We start from the raw sequence: 18,757 nt of genomic DNA, 5'->3' as shown, positions 1-18,757 counted from the left end.
GTCATCATGGAGAGTTCCCAGTGCCCACTTACTAACCCAGAAGTGCTTCTGCGGGCCTGATAAATCGGTTTTTATCTATTCTTATGATGACTGTCTGAATTCTGTGGCATTTCACTGTCTCTCACAGATCAAGTCCTGTCTAGCATCTCACTCGGATTCTAGCCCTTAGAGTTAGCAGCCATGTGACCTTCAGCCCATTTGATCCTCAGATTCATCATCTGCAGAACGGGACAAGTCTTCAATAGGGTTGTTGTATAAATTACAGGAGGAGACCTACTGCGGAGCCTGGCATTCAATATATGCTACTCAGAAACGAGTTTCCTCCTTTGGTCCTCAATCAAGGGCAGAGGCCAGGAACTTGGCTCCACCGACAGCCAGAAAGGAAGTACTTCATTCTTTGCAGGCTACATATTTCCTGTCACAATTCTTCAAGTCTATCGTTATGAGGCAGAACATCCACAGAAAAAAAGCATGACTGTGTTCCCATAAAACATTACTTTACAAACAGCCTAGGCATGTAACCAAGTGGTGGAGTACTAGCTTACTGTGTAAGAGGCCCTGGGTTCGATTGCTTAGCCTAGCCCAACATGTAAGAGGCTCTGGGTTTGATTGCTCAGCCTAGCCTGGCCTGTAAGAGGCCCTAGGTATGACTGTTCAGTAATTCTAAGAAGAAATAGAACAAAATAAAGTAAACCAGTAAACAGAACCACAGTATAAAGAAACGGGCTTAGGCAAGACTTGCCCTTTGGGATACGGCTCATGCACTCGTGTTAGTTATGGGTCTAGATATCATGTTAAATTTTAACCTATGTTAAAGTCCATTTGCTTCAGGCACTCCCTTCTCTAATTTCTCCTCACTGTTTTTATTCTATTTCATGCATTTATCAGAAAAAATGAACAACTTCAGTGGCTTGGTTTAACTGTTCCCTCTTAATTCTATGTTGAAAGCTCATGGAGTAGAGCCGTGGGCACCCCGGAAACTCTCAATCAATTTACCTATCCCATAGATTCTTGGTAAGTCATGGGGAGTTGGTACCCCCCCCAACTTCCTAGAGATATCAGGAAATAATAATAACAAAGAGAAAGGAGCTTCTATCTATGAAGGACAGGTTGCAACCTGCTCTTGGTTTTTAAAATATTACTTAACAAATAGGCCTACTCTTGTTTATGTATGAATGAGAACTTCTTAAAAGATCTAAGCCTGTAAGTTACCAAGGTCAGGACCCAAGACAGGGTCCAGGGATGGGAGGGAGACCTAATAGATATTAAAGTCTATGTCCCTAAGCCATGTCTAATAAAAGAATGAGTTTCCAAATGGATGGCGAAAAGCCCATGAGGCCTCAACCTTACACAGAGCTACAGGCAACTGAGTAATACTGGGAGCAGGTGCCCCTCACCAAGGATGAGCACACGAATTGGTTACCCAGTCCCAAACAGTGAGCCCTGAAATCATAGATACAAGTGACAATACACGGACCCAAAGGATTATATTTAGGAATATATATGTGTATACAGACAAACATACACACAGACACACATAAACACACACAAACATGCATGCAAGAAAGAGGCCATTGATCTGAGGGAGAGCGGGAAGGGGTATATGGGAGGTTTGGAGGAAATAACAGAAAAGAGTAATTAAATTATAATCTCAAAAATAAACAAAAATGGGTTTCAAAGGAGCAAATATAAAAGTACACTACAAAGAAATCTTTCCTATCAATAAGGTAAGTGTAAAGACACAATGGTGAGTGACGCGGAATCTGAGGGTTCCTGAGAATCCCACCACGGTCTACTAGTCCCTCCTGTTAACTGGTCATTAGCACATCCTCTGCCTTCTGCTTTGTGAGGCTCAGAGGGACCAGATGGACACCAGAGAGTGACTATGGGAATTCTTTGCTAGATCGAGTTCACTTCTCTGACAGTATTCCCCTTCCTGCTCTACATCACAGCAGCCCCTGATGTTGACTCCATGCTGGTCCCTAGCAAGGCCGCCATGGCTTCTCTTATGGCCAGGTGGGAGCCGTGCTGCACACTGCTCAGGTATGGCTGGCTCTGCATTCGAGGTCTAACTCTGTACTGACAACTCTGAGAATTTGATCAAGTCAGTAGTGCAGGCTCCGGAGAAGACTGCCTTGTGTCTCTCAGTCTCTGTCTCCCCGTCTGTATTTTTATCCACATTAATTAACCCCACTTTGAATTAATGCCAGGATTGTGATGAGGACCAGATACATAGATACTTGGTGTATGGTGACAATTATTTAAAACTTAACTATTATATGTTTATGCTTATTTTATTTTATGGACTTAACTTTTCTTTCAAAAGGTCCACATGCACTGGACTGTAACGGTGCCTTGCCTGAGAATGTTCAACAATCGCCATTCATAAAAAGACAACAGAAGTGTAGGTTGATGTCATTAGGCAGGTGAAGGCAGACAAGATAAAACGAGTCCTGTCATTGGACGAGAAGGAAGGGAGGTGGGAACAGAAGTTTTAAAAGGGATGGAGAAGATGTGAGAGAGAGGCAGAGTGAGGAGAAGGAGTTGAGAGAACATGGTGACAGATGCTAAGATTCTTCTCTGTGTATAGTTACAGGCTGTTGTGACTAATGTTAAGGGATGGATGTGTACAGGATTTTGTGTTGTCTAGATGGGCAAATTATATCTTATCATTTGGATCAGAAGATATTGTGCGATGTGTTCTTTTATGTAGCAACTTAATTGAGTTTAAGAGAGTGTATGGTGGCAGGATGCACAGAGCCCACATGAAATTGGGATGTGTAAGCCTGCTATGGTAACAACCTGCCCTGGGAACTAGATGGGTAGAGAGATTGCTGCCTGGGTCAGAGAGTACTTGGGGGCAGTGTGGAGCTGCTGAGATAAATTAGTGCTAGTTCCAATGGCCGACTGGAACCGGAACTAGCCAAAGTGAGACCGCCAGGGTATGAGCAGGAACCATTCCGCCATTTTTTATTTTTACCGCAACAGAGAAGTACCTGGGCAGACTGAGGGGTTGCAGTGATTTTCTCTACTTGTTTTCCTCCCCTACTGAAATTTCCCTGCAGGACAAATCTTTCTAACACTGCAATAGTAAAAGTGAATGAAGAATCAAAAGATGTGGATTTGCGTCTTAGCTTTTCAAGCAAAAGCGTCAGGGAGTTGATATGATTGTCAACCTAATTAGTTTAGCTTAGAAAACTAACTTAGGCTCCTCTGTTTCCATCAATATGGAAGAATAGCCCATTTTGCAGGTAACCCTCCTTGCATAGTAGCCGAATTAGGCTTAAAGGTGCATCTGGAAGATTTTTACACATAGTGAAGTGCTATATACATTCTGCAAGGTGCGGACAATTTTATTCCAATGGAGAAAATGATGATAACATTATCTACATCCATTTCCAACAGAGTTCTAGAGAAAGTGAATCTTTGGATTTACCATAAACTACAATATGGAGTTCTGATGTCTGTCTTCAAAGGTCCTATCATATCCAATAATTCCTTCCAAAAGTACAGATTTACCCCAAATCAAATCTCTTCTCCAAGATTCCCCCAAGTAGTGCATGTGAGAGACGGTTTAGAAATAAGCCAGACTGCCCACTCTCTCCCTATCTATTCAATATAGTATTCAAAGTCCTAGCCAGAGAAGTAGACAACAAAAGGAGGTCAAAGGGATACAAATTGGAAAGGAAGAAGTCAAAACATCACTATTTGCAGATGATATGATAGTATATTTAAGTGACCCCAAAAGTTCCACCAGAGAACTCCTACAGCTGATAAACAACTTCAGCAAAGTGGGCCAGGTATAAAATTAACTCAAACAAATCAGTAGTCTTCCTCTACTCAAAGGATAAATAGGCTGAGAAAGAAATTAGGAAAATGACACCGTTTACAATAGTCCCAAATAATATAAAATACCTTGGTGTGACTTCAACCAAGCAAGTCAAAGATCTGTACGACAAGAACTTAAAGTCTCTGAAGAAAGAAATTGAAGATCTCAGAAGATGGAAAGATCTTCCATGCTCATGGGTTGGCAGGTTTAACATAGTAAAGATGGCTATTTTGTCAAAAGCAATCTACAGATTCAATCCAATCCCCATCAAAATTCCACTCAGTTCATCACAGAGTTAGAGAAATTTGAAAATTCATTTGGAATAACAAAAAATCTAGGATAATGAAAACTATTCTCAACAATAAAAGAACTTCTGGGGGAATCACCATCCCTGACTTCAAGCAGTATTACAGAGCAATAGTGATACAAACTGTATGGTATTGGTACAGAGATGGACAGATAGACCAATGGAACAGAATTGAAGACCCAGAAATGAACCCACACACCTATGGGCACTTGATTTTTGACAAAGGAGCCAAAACCATTCGGTAGGGGGGAAAAAAAACCCAGCATTTTCAATAAATGGTGCTGGTTCAACTGGTAGTCAACATGTAGAAGAATGCAAATCGATCCATTCTTATCACCATTTAAAAAAGCTTAAGTCCAAGTGGATCAAGGACCTCCACATCAAACCAGATACACTCAAACTAATAGAAGAGAGAGTGGAGAAGAGCCTTGAACACATGGGTACAGGGGAAAATTTCCTAAACAAAACACCAATGGCTTATGTTCTAAGATCAAAAATCACCAAATGGGATCTCATAAAACTGCAAAGCTTCTGTAAGGCAAAGGACACTGTTGTTAGGACAAAACGGCAACCAACAGATTGGGGGAAGAATTTTACCAATCCTACAACAGATAGAGACCTTATATCCAAAATATACAAAGAACTCATGAAGTTAGACCGCAGGGAGACAAATAACCCTATTGAAAAATGGGCTACAGAGCTAAACAAAACATTCTCAGCTGAGGAATATCAAATGGCTGAGAAACACCTAAAGAGATGTTCAACATCCTTAGTCATCAGGAAAAAGCAAATCAAAACAACCCTGAGATTCCACCTCACACCTGTCAGAATGGCTAAGATAAAAAATTCAGGTGACAGCAGTTGCTGGCAATGATGTGGAGAAAGAGGAACACTCCTCCATTGTTGGTGGGATTGCAAGTCGATAAAACCACTCTGAAGGTCTGGAGGTTCCTCAGAAAATTGGACATAGTACCTGTGGACCCAGCTATTCCATTCCTGGGCATAAACTCAAAAGATGTTCCAACATACAACAAGGAAACATGCTCCACTATGTTCATAGCAACCTTACTTATAATAGCCAGAAGCTGGAAAGAACCCAGATGCCCTTCAACAGAGGAATGGGTACAAAAGATGTGCTACATTTATGTACTACTCAGCTATTAAAAAATGACTACATGAAATTCTTAGGCAAATGGATTGAACTAGAAAATATCCTGAGTGAGGTAGCCCAATCACAGAAGAACACACATGATATGCACTCACTGACGAGTGGATATTAGCCCAAAACCACGGAATTCCCAAGATACAATTCACAGACCACATGAAGCTCAAAAAGAAAGACAGCCAAAGTGTGGATGCTTCAGTCCTTCTAAGAAGGGGGAACAAAAATACTTACAGGAGGAAATATGGAGACAAAGTGTGGAGCAGAGACTGAAGGAAAGGTCATCCAGAGACTGCCCCACCTGGGGATCCATCCCATATGCATCCACCAAACCCAGACACTATTGCAGATGCCAAGAAATGCACGCTAACAGGAGAACAATATAGCTGTCTCCTCAGAGGCTCTGCCAGAGCCTGACAAATACAGAGGCAGATGCTCAAAGCCAACCATTGAACTGAGAATGGGATCCACAATGGAGGAGATAGAGAAAGAACTGGAAGAACTGAAGGGGTTTGCAACCCCATAGAAAGAACAACAATACCAACCAATCCAAGCTCCCAGAGCTCTCAGGGACTAAACCACCATGCCAAGAGTACACAAGGATAGACCCATAGCTCCAGCCACATATGTAGCTGAGTATGCCCTTGTTAGGCATCAATGGGAAGAGAATCCTTTGGTCCTGTCAAGGCTCGATGCCCCAGTGTAGTGGAATGTCAGGGTGGGTAGATGGGAGGGAGTGGGTGGGTGGGTAGGGAAACACCCTCATAGAAGCAATGGGAGAGGGATGGGATAGCAGGTTTTTTTGAGGGGGTGACCAGGAAAGTGGATAATATTTTAAGTGTAAATTTTAAAAATCCAGTGAAAGAAAAAGAAAGAAAGAAAGAAAGAAAGAAAGGAAGGAAGGAAGAAAGAAAAATGGAAGGAAGGAAAGAAGGAAGAAAGGAAGGAAGGAAGAAAGGAAGGAAGGAAGGAAGGAAGGAAGGAAGGAAGGAAGGAAGCCAGAGGTCCCCAAAAGGAAAGAGGAGGGAAGAAAACAGGGATGGCTAGTCAGTTGGACATGTGAGGTCTTTTCAATAGAAGATGCTGGAAAGTAGGAGTCACTCCAGGGCTAAGAAAAGAGACATAGAAGAGCTGAAGGTAACTTTGATGCCGCGCCAGGAGGATACACTGGATGCACATCTCATATGTGGGCCATTACTGCTGGAAGTTGTTTTCTATCAATGGCCCCTTCACAGGTACCCTGTTCAGTCTGAGAAGCATCTCTGAGTAATATCAACAGAATTCTCCAGCAGGCAGTGACTGCACTGGCAAGGCTCCCTGGTAGATAAACATCATGGATTTTATTCCCCATGCTTTTCTTTGAAGAATTTAAAGTTTAATTTAAAATGTAACATATTTGATAAGAGAGTCGGAAGGAGGTGAATACTTCCCCGGCATTATTTTTAAAACTCAGACAAGAAATCACTAGGTTAAAACTAACCTTACCTCAATTCTTTCCCAGATGGCTTCGTAGTTCTCTTGGTGCTGAATATCGTGCATTAGTTTCTGAATCAAAGCTGATCTTGTTGCAGAATGGCTCTCGTTCTTCTCGGAGGATGAGGGTGTCTCTGATTTCTCGTCCGTGAACTTTTTCACGCTGGAGAGGGGCAGACATAAGTCCTCGTCAGAAAGAATGTCACTCAGGGGCCCGGATTCAATGCTCTCCCCGAGAGATGAGGCTATGTCGCTGGATGAGCTTGGAGACACTGTCCCCAGTCTCGTGTGTTTTTTCTTGATGTGGTACGTTGGATAGATTTCGGAATCTGAATTCATTTCAGACAGTTCCCAGTCATCAATATCCTGGATGGTCTCTCCTCTGGGTTTCTGGGGTAGGAGCTTGGTTAGGCTCTCCAGCTTGAGAGCTAACACCTCCGTCTGCTTCAGGTGAGAGGGCAGCGCTAGGTACTCATCAGAGCCGTACCAGGCCTCCACCACCTGACCGTTCTGTGTGGCGTGACATGGAGCAGGTGGGGAGCTTTTTTGGCTTTTGTTTTTTGAAAGAAGAGGAACCGGGGATTTGATGTTATCTGAGCCAAGAGAAGATTCACTGCTGTGACTGCAAGGGGGTGAACTGGAGGCCTTCGACTGCACTGGCAATTGTCCACTGCGATTTCTCTGGTGGCACAGGTCACCTGAGGCTGTAGACGCAGAATCTGCTTCTGGTCTCACCGTGGCTTTGGGAGCTCCAGGTGATACCATGCTCGGCCCTGCTGAGCTCCCGGTGCTCTCAGATCGCTTTCCTGAACCGCCTCCCTGTTTAGGGATTCTGCACAGAGACACTTCGGCCAAGGTCTTGTGCGGCTTTTTCAGTCGCGATTTCTCTTTATGGCAGTCAGTAAGCCTTCCCAGACTGGAAGAAATTTCTTTAATGTGACTTCTGACTATGTTTTCAAGATTGCCAAGCCCCACCTTGTGCAAACATTCATAGGACTGGCTGGCGGCAGAAGGGCTGCTGGGGTAGGAGGACTGCAACACTAGGCAGAGCTTCGATCTGTCAGGGGGGTCCACCAGGGAAGGGGTGCTTCTGCTCAGTTCAGGCTTTAAGTCAACCACCTGCCCCTTCCTGTCACCGCCTTTGCGCTCATTCTTGTGAGTTTCTTTTAGAAAAAGCCCTCTTTTGGGCAATGTGGGCTGCGTGGGGGAGTCCTCGTTATAATTAAAGCAATCGCGGATGGATCTCTTGGGAGTCGTAATTTCACAAGGACCAGGCTGGGTTTTCTTCGCACCAAGCTGAGGGGAGGAAGTAGAGTCTTGTTTTGCTGTCTCCGAAGGGTGTTCGGCAGCATTTGCCAGCGTGCCCTCTAAGGAAGACATTCCCACCGTTGAGTCCAGCTGCTCTCCAGGTACGGGAGCACCGTCTTCCCCGTGCTCACCTTTGTGGTCGTCTGAAAGGGACGCTTGAGATGAGTCCTCATTGGCTTCTCCACAGCTGGAAGGGACAGGCTCGGTGGCCACTGTAAGCAGCCCAACGCTTCGGATGAGCTCAGGGAACTCTTTCTCCATCTCACTGTAGCTCCAAGAGTCAAAAGATTTAGTTTTGGCCTGGCTGGTGGTCATGTCGCCCAGGCCACCAAGCAGATCCTCACTTGGACTGTAGTCGGAGAGTTCAAATGCGGTAATGCCACAATCCAGAGACAAGTAATTCTGCGAACATTTGATAGTTAACTGCCCTGAGTCGTCCACTTCTGTGAGGGAATCAAGCCGGCCCTGAAACACACAACAGTAATGGTTTCGGTGAGTGCAATATGGAGTACACCTAACTGCATTTCCCATGAAGTCTGAATCGCTTCCAGTCGCTCTGGCCTGACCTGTGGAGACGCCCATAACCCATTACTACATGGCTTTACACACACTGTTTGCCTTTTAAGTATTCAAACTTAAAGGTGGGCATAGAGTCTTAGAGTCTTAGAGATGGTTGAGACCAACCCCAAACTTCCCGCTCTATCTTTTCTTTAAAAACAGTGTATATCAATAGTTTCAAAAGCACTTCCAGTTTTGTTTGTCTCTTGTAGCTCTGGAGACTGAACTAGGATGCTGAACATTCTAGAAAACTGCTCTACGAGGCTCCTGCCAAGCTCTGCCCTAACTTTCCTCTCACTCCTGCTTGCTAAGTCACTGGTACAGCCCTGAACTCCCAGTGCAACTGTCAGGCTTAAACTAGCAATCCTGCTGTAGCCTCAGGAATAGCTAGGATTACAGACCCTCACCACAAGGTCTTCATGAGCATTCCTTAACTAAAGAAGTAGAAACCACATTTCCAAAGAGGAAAGCAACATAAAACAAAATCTTTGCAAATGTCTGTTTTATTTATGCTGTCACTCCAGAGCCTACCACAGTGGCTAAGTCAAGGACTATTGTAAGTAGAATAATTAAGTGTATTAGTTCAACAATGTTAAGTCTGTATTCTCAGATCACAGGAGTGAACTACTGAATTTTTAAAAACATTACAGAAACTGCGTGAGACTGAGGGTATACTCAGGAATACTCGGTTATGTTTGAGAAAATGAGCGAATGTTCAAACCTCATCGCTCAGCCCTGTCTCCTGCCTCACCTCTCCCTCCTCCTGCTCCCAACTGTGTTAATTGCTAACTGCCCTTCTCCCTGTTTATCTAGGATTCCAAGTGAGCTAAGATGATCTGAAATTCTTCCATACAGATAATAGCACTCTAAGGTCTTGTTTTTACTATTTAATTATGTGATTGAGGCTTTTGTCTCATTACTAATGTAGTTCGTATATCATGTGACAAACCAGGAAATTTCTAATTGGTGACGTAGGATAAAAACTGGATTCTTCTAACAGAGCTGAATGAGAGCCTGGTTAAAGCCCTTGGCACCTTAAGTAGAGGAGTGATCCCGTTCTCTTCACAAGGGGTCTGGAGTGAAAGCCCGGCCCCACCCCCATCCAACTGCTAGACCCTTCAGCCAGCTTATCCCTGGACTGGGTCTCCCCATGACTTACATGGGGTGTTATTATTCGCGTGTTCACTTTGTCTCTGGGGTGCTCTCTCCCTGAAGTTATTCCCTTTGTATCTATTTCCAGTCCTAACACTCTTATTCTCAATACCCAGATGATAGTGTGCAAATAATTGTAGTGACAGACCTTTCCTAAGCCCGGGCTTCCTCGGGTGTCTTATTCTTATACTCCATTAATCCTCACCACCTTCTTTTGAGATCTGTTCTAATTGTCCTTGTTTAAATTACAGCAGAAAGATGAAAATGAGTCACTATGGCCTTGTGACTAAGGGCCAGCCTAGACCTTGGACGAGCCTGCTGACCTGAAGCCAAGTTCTAACCTTGAACAGTGCTTTAAAAACCGCTGTGATTTATGTGGCCAGCATAGGGACCTTTACAAGTTGCAAGTTTGTACTGTTACTTCTTGGCTTCAAATGTTTAGTAGCTTCCTTGACTGGTAGGTTAAAAACCCAGTCCAAGAGCCCAGTGGCAGGTGGGGGTGCCTCCCCCAACTGCCCCCAGATCCACACTGTCTGAAGGCCTCCCTACACCACCTTCCCCTCCCTGGTGGTACCCAGCCATACTGCCTCCTTTTCAGTTCCCGATCACACCAGGTTTCCTCCTGCCTCGGAACTTTGCATTTCCTTGTTGAAACCTTCCTACAATATTTTCTCAACCATCCGACTCTTTTATCCCTTAGATATTAGCCAAAGTTTTTACTTCTTCAAGACTTTAGATTCTCACCTCTGTCAGAATCACTCACAGAAAGCTCTCAAATCCACACCAACCCCCCTTTAACTATTCACCTCACTGGGGAATAGTAACTAACACTGTGATGTCGTCTACCTTACTTCTCCTTTGTATGTAAGCATCACAAGAATATTAGTCATGCAGAATATGTGTGGTCTGCCCAGCCTCCCCGCAGCATTCAGAGACTGTACAGGGTAAGCACTCGACCATACATCTATTGAATGAATGAATGAATCAATCAGTCAGTCAATCAATCAATCAATCAATGGTGATATTTGCTCTCTCTCAGCCTCCATGCCATTTCTTCCTCTGATTGTGGACTTTGACTTGGCACAAATGATGAGACTCACCAAGTTTCGGAGTCACGCCCTTGCTCTGACACTAACCAGCTCTATGACTACAGGTCAACAGCTTGGTGTTGTTAACTCTTAGTTCCACCATCTACAAAATGGAAATGATGAGTACAAGACGGCTCTGTGTGCAAGTATGCTTGCCTCTGACACTGAGGATTCGAGTATGAACCCCAGAACACACGTGAAAGAAGGAGAAAGCCAAATCCTGAAAGTAGTCCTCTGATCTCCACATGCATACTGTGGCACATATGCAAGCACGCACACACACATGCACACATACATGCACACATACACATGCATACATACGCACGCACACAGTGCACTCATACATGCACACATACACACGCATGCACACACACACAATGCTCTCATACATGCACATGTACATACACAGGCACACACACACATGCACACACACAGTGCACTCATACATGCACACATACAGACATATAAGCACATGCACACACACAAGTTTAAAGGAAAAGAAGTGATAAACCATGCCACAAAGAAGTTGAAAGGCTCTGAGGGGACGAAATACATAAGACAAGAGTCTGGTTCGTGGATACCTGCTCAACCCTGTTGCTTGCCGTATTACCTTCTGGCAATGGTGTATACTGAGGAGGAAGGCATAAGCTGCCTCTAGCTCTAACATGCCCTGAGCAGAGATGGAGACTAACCTTGAACCTCAGAGATGAAATGAGTGTAATTCTGTGATTTTGGGCTTTGTGCCTGGAAAAGGCTCATTGAATAACAAAGTCAGAACCCAAAACCACCCAGGGATGAGTCAGACAAGCTTGCAATTTTTAAGAGAATAATAGTGTGACTTCCAATCAAGTAGATTTTTTAAGTGTTTGACTTAGTTGGTCATTACTTGAGAGTGTCTCTTCTACAAAGGTACTATTTATATACCCATATAAAAGAGTTTAACTGGAGTCACCCTACACAGGGAACAGTGCTTTCCCCAAGAATTATAGGATGCTAAATAAAAGGACCAGGGCTAGGTATGGGGCGTCGAGTCCTGGAGATCCCAACACAATACAAATGGGACATCAATATCACCCCCCTTTCTGCGCTGCAGGGACAGTTGCTGGAGAGAAGGGCAGAAAGATTGTAAGAGCCAGCAGTTGGGGCAGATGGAAGGAAATGCCATCTCACTGAGATGACAGGGACACTGCAGCACTCGGGAGCTCACAGCATGTGGAGGCAGCACAGCATCTGCACGAGGTCAGGTACTGCTCCAGCAAGGCTCACATCAACTGAGAAAGGCGATGGCTTCCGGGAGACTTTTCTCTAGGTGTATGGCCCCCAGGTTGAGCATGCTCAAGCAGATGGCCCCACATCCAGGAAGATTTATGAAGCATAGGTTGGACTTGGTGGATTTTTATTTTAAAGGGGTGGGGGGGTGGCAAGAAGTTGAAGGGAATAAGTTATGGGATGTGACTGTGGCAGGAGTTAGGGGAGAGATGGAAGTTAAATATGATCAAAATGCATTGTATGAAATTATCAAAGAATTAATAGAATTAATAGCTTATTAAAAAGCTATTATAGATGATGGTTATATTCCTAAGCCATCTCCTAAGACCTTTTAAATTAGCAACTAGTAGAAATTTACAATATTTCTATCGTTTTTATCATAAGTGTTGCTATAATGAATAAATTTCAGAGTTCAGGCAAAAACTAGATGTTAAAGAGTCAGCCACCTGCCTTGCACAGCAGGGGGGGCCAGGAGGATATTTAGTCTTTAACTCTTATACAGCAGAAGCTCAATAAATGTTGCACACATTTGTCAAAACTACATGTTAGGCAAATAAATGACGTCATCTCAGAGAGTAGAGTACAGCTGATCTTTGTAAAACTTTTGGGATCTCTAGTTACTGTTTTGATTTTAAAAATCCATGCTCAAAAGCATTTACATTATAACTATTGAATTTTTAAATATGGAAAAACGTTATCCCTTAGGGGAAAAATAGTATCACCAAGCAGAAACAGTATAGTCTTGGGACGAGGGACTATGGTGCAGTGGTAGAGTACTAGCCCAGAATTCTCAACACCTTGGATTTAATCCCTCCTGGAGGCAGAGGTGAGGGGGGTTGAATAACAACAGGGGAACAACAAAACCAATAAAGGGTTTCACTATGCAGTGGGTTTTTGGTGGGAGGAGAGGGGTCATGCTGGGGATTAAACCAATGGCCCGGTGAGAGTTAGCACATTGCTAGGTGTAATGCTCTATACTGCTGACCCTGCAGAGGCGATTTTAAGAAAAACAAAAAGTTCCCTTAAGTAATAAGTCTCACACAGCTATGAGCCCAAGGGATGAGCACATGATGGGTTTCCCACCTTTAGATGGCAGAGCCACAGGCATGACTGTTAGTACTGAGGGCTGCTAGAGCTGCAGAGCAGCCTCTCCTCAGCCACGCCCTCCTGGTAGGGGGCCCGCTCATGAATGAAGGATACGTTGTATGTAGGAGGTAATTTATTTGCTTTCTTACTGGCTTCAGTCTTATCTCCTACTTCAAGGATGCTCCCTGACTTCTTTGCTAAATTGAAAAGAGACTGCGCTTTGTTCCTAACCCATAATTAAGTTAGCTGAAGCCCAAATGCTGTCTTACACCTTTCTGTAGTACTGCACTACAGTGTGTCACCAACAGGAGCTGTAACAGCCATAACTCAGAAGCTAGCTCCTTATTAAAATGTTCCACAAGTGTATCAGCATCCTCCGCTACTCAGTACCCATTATTCTTGTCCCCAATTCAGTGTTACCTCTCCTCTCTCCCCCGGATCCTACAATCTTGATACACAATGTTCGGGATGTTTTGCTTGCTGTCATACAAAGTCATGGTCCTCTTAACCAAGTGCCACCTACCTCCTCTGACTCCTGCCCAATCTCCGACAGACGGACTGAAGTCTTTCAGATGCTTTGGTCCTTACCTCTGGCAACTGATTCAGAGTACTATCCAGAGAGCAGCTATGGACCAGAAAGAACAGCTAAGATAAGGAAAAGTGAAGCAAACTTCACTCTGATGGATGATGGGACAATCCACAAAAACCTTAAGACAACCTAAGTCTTAAGAATTGTAATGGTCTGTAGGCTGAAATTACAAATCAAGTAATCACTATGATTAACTCCCTTGTTCTACACCCAAAGCAGTAGTTGTCTGCTCTGTTTTAAAGTGTTTGATTTAGTTCTTCAGATATCTACGTACGGTAATATCTGTATATAAGTGTCAGATATGACCATGGGAGATACAGAATGGTCACAGTGTGAGGCATATTCTTACGGTTCCCAATCTAGCAGTGCTTTGTCCTCACAGACACAAGGGCCAGTGCAGGGATACACAACACGCCATGCTGTGGATATTCTAGAAGGATCCCCATAGAGAAGGAAGCATCATTTATGTTACTTTTACTACGTTATGCTTGCATATGTTAAGAACTATTAATCAGTACTTACGTGAATTTACCTCTTCCCACTCCAGTCTCTCACCCATGAGATGGATATAATATCAAGAGCTCCGAGATGAAGGTGACAGCCCTATCCTGCCTACCGTCTTAAATCATGCGATGATAACAAGACTGTGAGGGTGACTGCTAATGGGGACTCGCCGTGCCTTGTTCATACCAGAAAACCCATAAAAACTTAAAAGATACGGAAAGGGAGGGAAATGGGAGGACTTACTATACTAGAAATCAGCTGAAAACTGGTTTGGTTACATTTAGTTTAACTACTCCTGGTCTTGTATATTTAAGCAGCCACTTAACTTCTCTTCGGTTCCATTTTCTTATCTATAAAAAAAAAACCGATTTACCCCTTGTCTTCCCTGCTAAATGAAACAAACGGTCAAGTGCCTGGCGTGCAGAATATTTTGGTGTGGTTCATCGGACACTTGAGTTTTACTTCAAAGTGATTTTTCTAATGCACTTACTTGGCTGCTTGGTTTGTTTTATTTTAGTAATGCACCCACCATTTTGTTTCTTATATTTGGTCTGCTCAACATCCAAATAAAGAATAAAACTCACATTTTGTGTTGTCAAGGGGGAAAACAATTAGACCTTGCCCCTTTCTCGAGTTTCAAACTCACTGTTTTGTGTGGCTCTGAAATGCAGATGAATTCTGAAAATCCCAAATGCACTGGGTGGGCCTCCACTGTTCTAGTTTATCTTCATTTGTAAGTTTTTCGAGTTCATTTCCATTCTGCAAATCTTCCATCACCAAATGTATTCTGAGAATTTCATCTGCATTTCCTGCCCCTTTCCCAGTCCTGGTGTGCAGGCAAAGATAAATAAAGCCAAGCCCCTGTCACCCTCGCTGAGTAGCACTAGAGTCACAAACAGAGTAGCACAAGAGTCACAAACAGATGGGATCAGAAAGGTTTGCAAAGGACGGTGCAGGCAGACCCTGATCCACAGAAGACTCCATGAGTCGGGCCCTGGACGGCCACTGTCCCTCTACCCTTCTCCACGGGGTGCATTTTTGTCTCTCTGCAACAATTCTGAAACCAATCTCAAAAATAAAAATATGCCGAACTGCTTAAAACTAAATTTATAAATAATTTTTTAGCTCTTCTTGTAAGAATGAGAACAGATACTACATGATGTAAGTTTATGACGTTGTCAGAGAAAAACTAGCCATTACCAATTGGCTAATGGCCTTTCCCTGTGTTTTGTTTCTACTTTATAAATGCTGTAAGTTCAAATGCAAAATGTAATCCATACAATGATAGGATTAAGTCCCAGAACACTGCCCTGTCTCCCTATAGCAAAGAACTGGCAACCAGGCAACCAACTAACTTAATTTTCACGTCCCTTCCGGCCCAGGACAAGGGAAGATCTGAAGAAAGGTCCCTTTAGAACGTAGACAAGTCCCTGATTTCCATCAGCGCGTATGCTCAGAGGCCCTAAACTTATAGGCACGATGGTAGTCTGGAACCTGTAGCCTCCGGTAATGATGAAAGGTACACCCGAGAGCCTCTGGGATTGGGGAGTGATAGCATCTGAAAGCCAACATGGCCTCCAGTCACCCCACGGTCCCAGTCACAACAGCAAGGAATGTTAACTGCAAGCAGAGACTGGCAAGTTTGGAGGAGAACAGAGCAGATCTTGACTCCCATGGTCTTCTAAACCCCACACAGATTTTCTACAATGGCATCTTTATTTTCAGTAAACAAAAATCAGTGCACCATTTATAGAAATAGGCACAGATTGTTTCACGGTGTTGAGAGTTAAACAGCCATTGTAACACTGGTAAAGAAATTAGTGAAGTCTACAACACTCGTTTAGAAGCTTCTTAATCTCACACATACACATAAATTTGAAGAACATGTTTTCCGATGATGATGAGGATGGTGATGATGATGATGATGACGGCGGCGGCAAACTATTGAACTAAGTATAAAGAGATATAGAACCATGATGACAAATACTGTGTTACCACCCCCACGGCTTCTTTCTCTGACGTCCTACTGCATTTTGTAGACTTACCACAGTTTGGCCTTAGCCTCTCTTCATTTCTTTCTATCCCCTTCTAGATTTAAATCTCCTCACAACAGAAACGATGGGTTTTCCGAGGTAATGAGTATTTTATGTGTGAGAGTGTTTTGCCTGAGTGGATAACTGTACACTAATGCCTGCCTGTACCCACTGGGGCCAGAAGAGGAGTCCAGGAACTAGAGTTACAGGTAGATGTGAGCTCCCATGAGAGGGTTGGAAATTGAACCTTCCTCTGGAAGAGCAGTCAGTGCTCTTAACTGCTGAGCCATCTTTCCAGCCCCTAGAAATGACGTTTGGATCATATTTCTAGTGTCTAGAACCTGAACATAGTGTTAGATAAATGTGTTTTTAAAAATTGAGGAAGAGACAGGAAGTCAGGAAGTGGTAACATCTGTGGATGACATCTATACAAACTATTGTCAAAAGCCCCCTTCACACTACAAGCGTTTAGCTTCTACTCACTCCGCCCAGACCCTAGATAAAGACCTGCTTACCTCCCTACAAAAACCTCATCTTCGCCTCTCTAAAATGAAAATGTCTTTGAATGGAAACACCTGACAAAGCATGACTTGAAGCCAGAGGCCACTCACCTCCGTTGTTTCTTCAGAGAACGCTTGCAGAATGTCAGTCTGCCTGGTGTAGTTGCCATTGGCGTCCTGCAGACCTTGTAGGATGCGCTCCCGGAGGACCAGCACGGATACGCGGAGCTGGTGCCAGAGCAGCTGTACTGCGTGGATGTCTACGATGACGTTGACCGAGTAGGACAGCAGCTTTAGGGAGAACTCCGTCTCAAGGAGGGCATGGATCTGCTCCACATGGTCAGAAATATCCTCACAAATGTCCTGCAGCAAAGAAAAGCAAGTATGTGAGGACAAATGTGGGGGCAACTTAACCGTATGCTGGGGAGGAGGGGCTACGGAAGGTCACTCGCCAAACACAAGGGCAGCCACAGCATGTTTCAGAGGTCTGGCCTCACTTGTTCTATCACACCACACTGTTGCGGCCGTATTCCTGAATACTGGCCCGTTTACATACACAGAAAGGTTGGGCTCTTTCAAACCACAAAAACGCCCCTGTTGCTTGAGGCATTCTAACTAAAGGCTTAGCTGAGAGGTCCGTTCTGACTCTAGTTTTTTACTCGTTTGGGTTCTAGAGAAGGACCCAGCAGCTGCTCTAACTGACAGTGGTAAGCTATACTGAGCACACGACATTTCAGAATAGACGTGTCAATCAGATGTCTGGGGACAGAGAAAGGCTAGAATGCATTTCACAGGAATCCCCAGCCATTCTAAATTAGCTATGGAATTGTCATCGTAAGGGGCAATGGTCACTCTCCAAAAAAATAAAAAAGACACAATTTAAAACTTAGAGTCAAGGTGAGAATCTGAATTTCCAACCCTCAGTGTCAAGCAGAATTACTTTTGAGATGTGAAGATGGGAAAAGAGCCAAAACTCTTCAACAAAAACATCACTAACTCAAAATGTCAATCACCCTCACAAACGCTGTTAGGAGGGTGGATTCCATACCTGACAGGACAATTGATTCACAAGTTCTCAGTGTCCATGGCTGTCAAAGGACAGACGCATGAAGCCCATGAATGATTATTCCCTTGGTCACTTTAAGAAGTTATTAATCAAAATAATAGACATGTGGCATGCAAGTGTTCTGCCTGTCGGGTTTTGTTGTACCACTGACTCATATTAACACTGGGGAGTTTAGCTGAGGAAAAAATTTCAGAGAAGCATTTGAGCTCTGAGCCCTGCTATCAGTGTCAAAACAATCTTTCTATACCGGAAGAGGACCTTCTGATTTCATGTATATGTTGAATTTCAGTTAAATTTTTCAAAAGAACTTAAATTACATTACATTGACAGATGCATCTGGTTCACGTTTTCCCCTCCGCTCCATACCAACCACACCGCCATCTTAAGTCATGCTCACGTTCACTCTGACACACCTCAGACTCCCTTTGTTTTGTAACATCTAGGCCTCCAGCCTATTCCACTGGCACATCTCTCTCCCACGGCTCTGTTCTGAACCCTGTCATCACCCATCTGTGCAACATCAGTAGGTCTCTCAGGCCACTACCTCCTCTTTTTCCAGATATTTTTATTCCCATTTCAGATATTCTTCCACACCCCCAAGCTCCAGGCCCTCCCTCTCTTCCCTCCTAGCTCAGCATCTGTGGCTAACGTTCCAGCCCCTCACTTGACAGTGTTCCTGATTTCTCACAATCCTGGTTTCTATTTATTAGCCTCTCTCTGGCTCCTTAAGCCTACAGATGCAGAACACTTCAAATATTTGGATGAGAAAATGGCTTTGTTACCAGCCCAGACAATAAAATTATTGTCTTCCCAATGTCCCACCACTCTCCTCT

The 18,757-nt window shown here is 43.8% G+C and overlaps 1 protein-coding gene across 2 annotated transcripts in view; it reads right to left on the bottom strand.

The window, feature by feature from the left end:
• Akap6 (A-kinase anchoring protein 6) overlaps positions 1–18,757 on the bottom strand; it is a 391,635-nt gene that overhangs the window by 237,329 nt on the left and 135,549 nt on the right. For both annotated transcript variants that reach the window (XM_032907724.1, XM_032907725.1), the window contains exons 3-4: positions 16,970–17,221; positions 6,784–8,544 (exon numbers count right to left, since the gene is read on the bottom strand). In XM_032907724.1, the coding sequence (XP_032763615.1) occupies positions 6,784–8,544; positions 16,970–17,221 (2,013 nt within the window). The remainder of the gene's footprint in view (positions 1–6,783; positions 8,545–16,969; positions 17,222–18,757) is intronic.

The sequence above is a fragment of the Rattus rattus genome, chromosome 7 (assembly GCF_011064425.1).
Source record: "Rattus rattus isolate New Zealand chromosome 7, Rrattus_CSIRO_v1, whole genome shotgun sequence".
NCBI classification, from domain to species: domain Eukaryota; kingdom Metazoa; phylum Chordata; class Mammalia; order Rodentia; family Muridae; genus Rattus; species Rattus rattus.
This window is presented reverse-complemented; position numbering and strand designations above follow the sequence as displayed.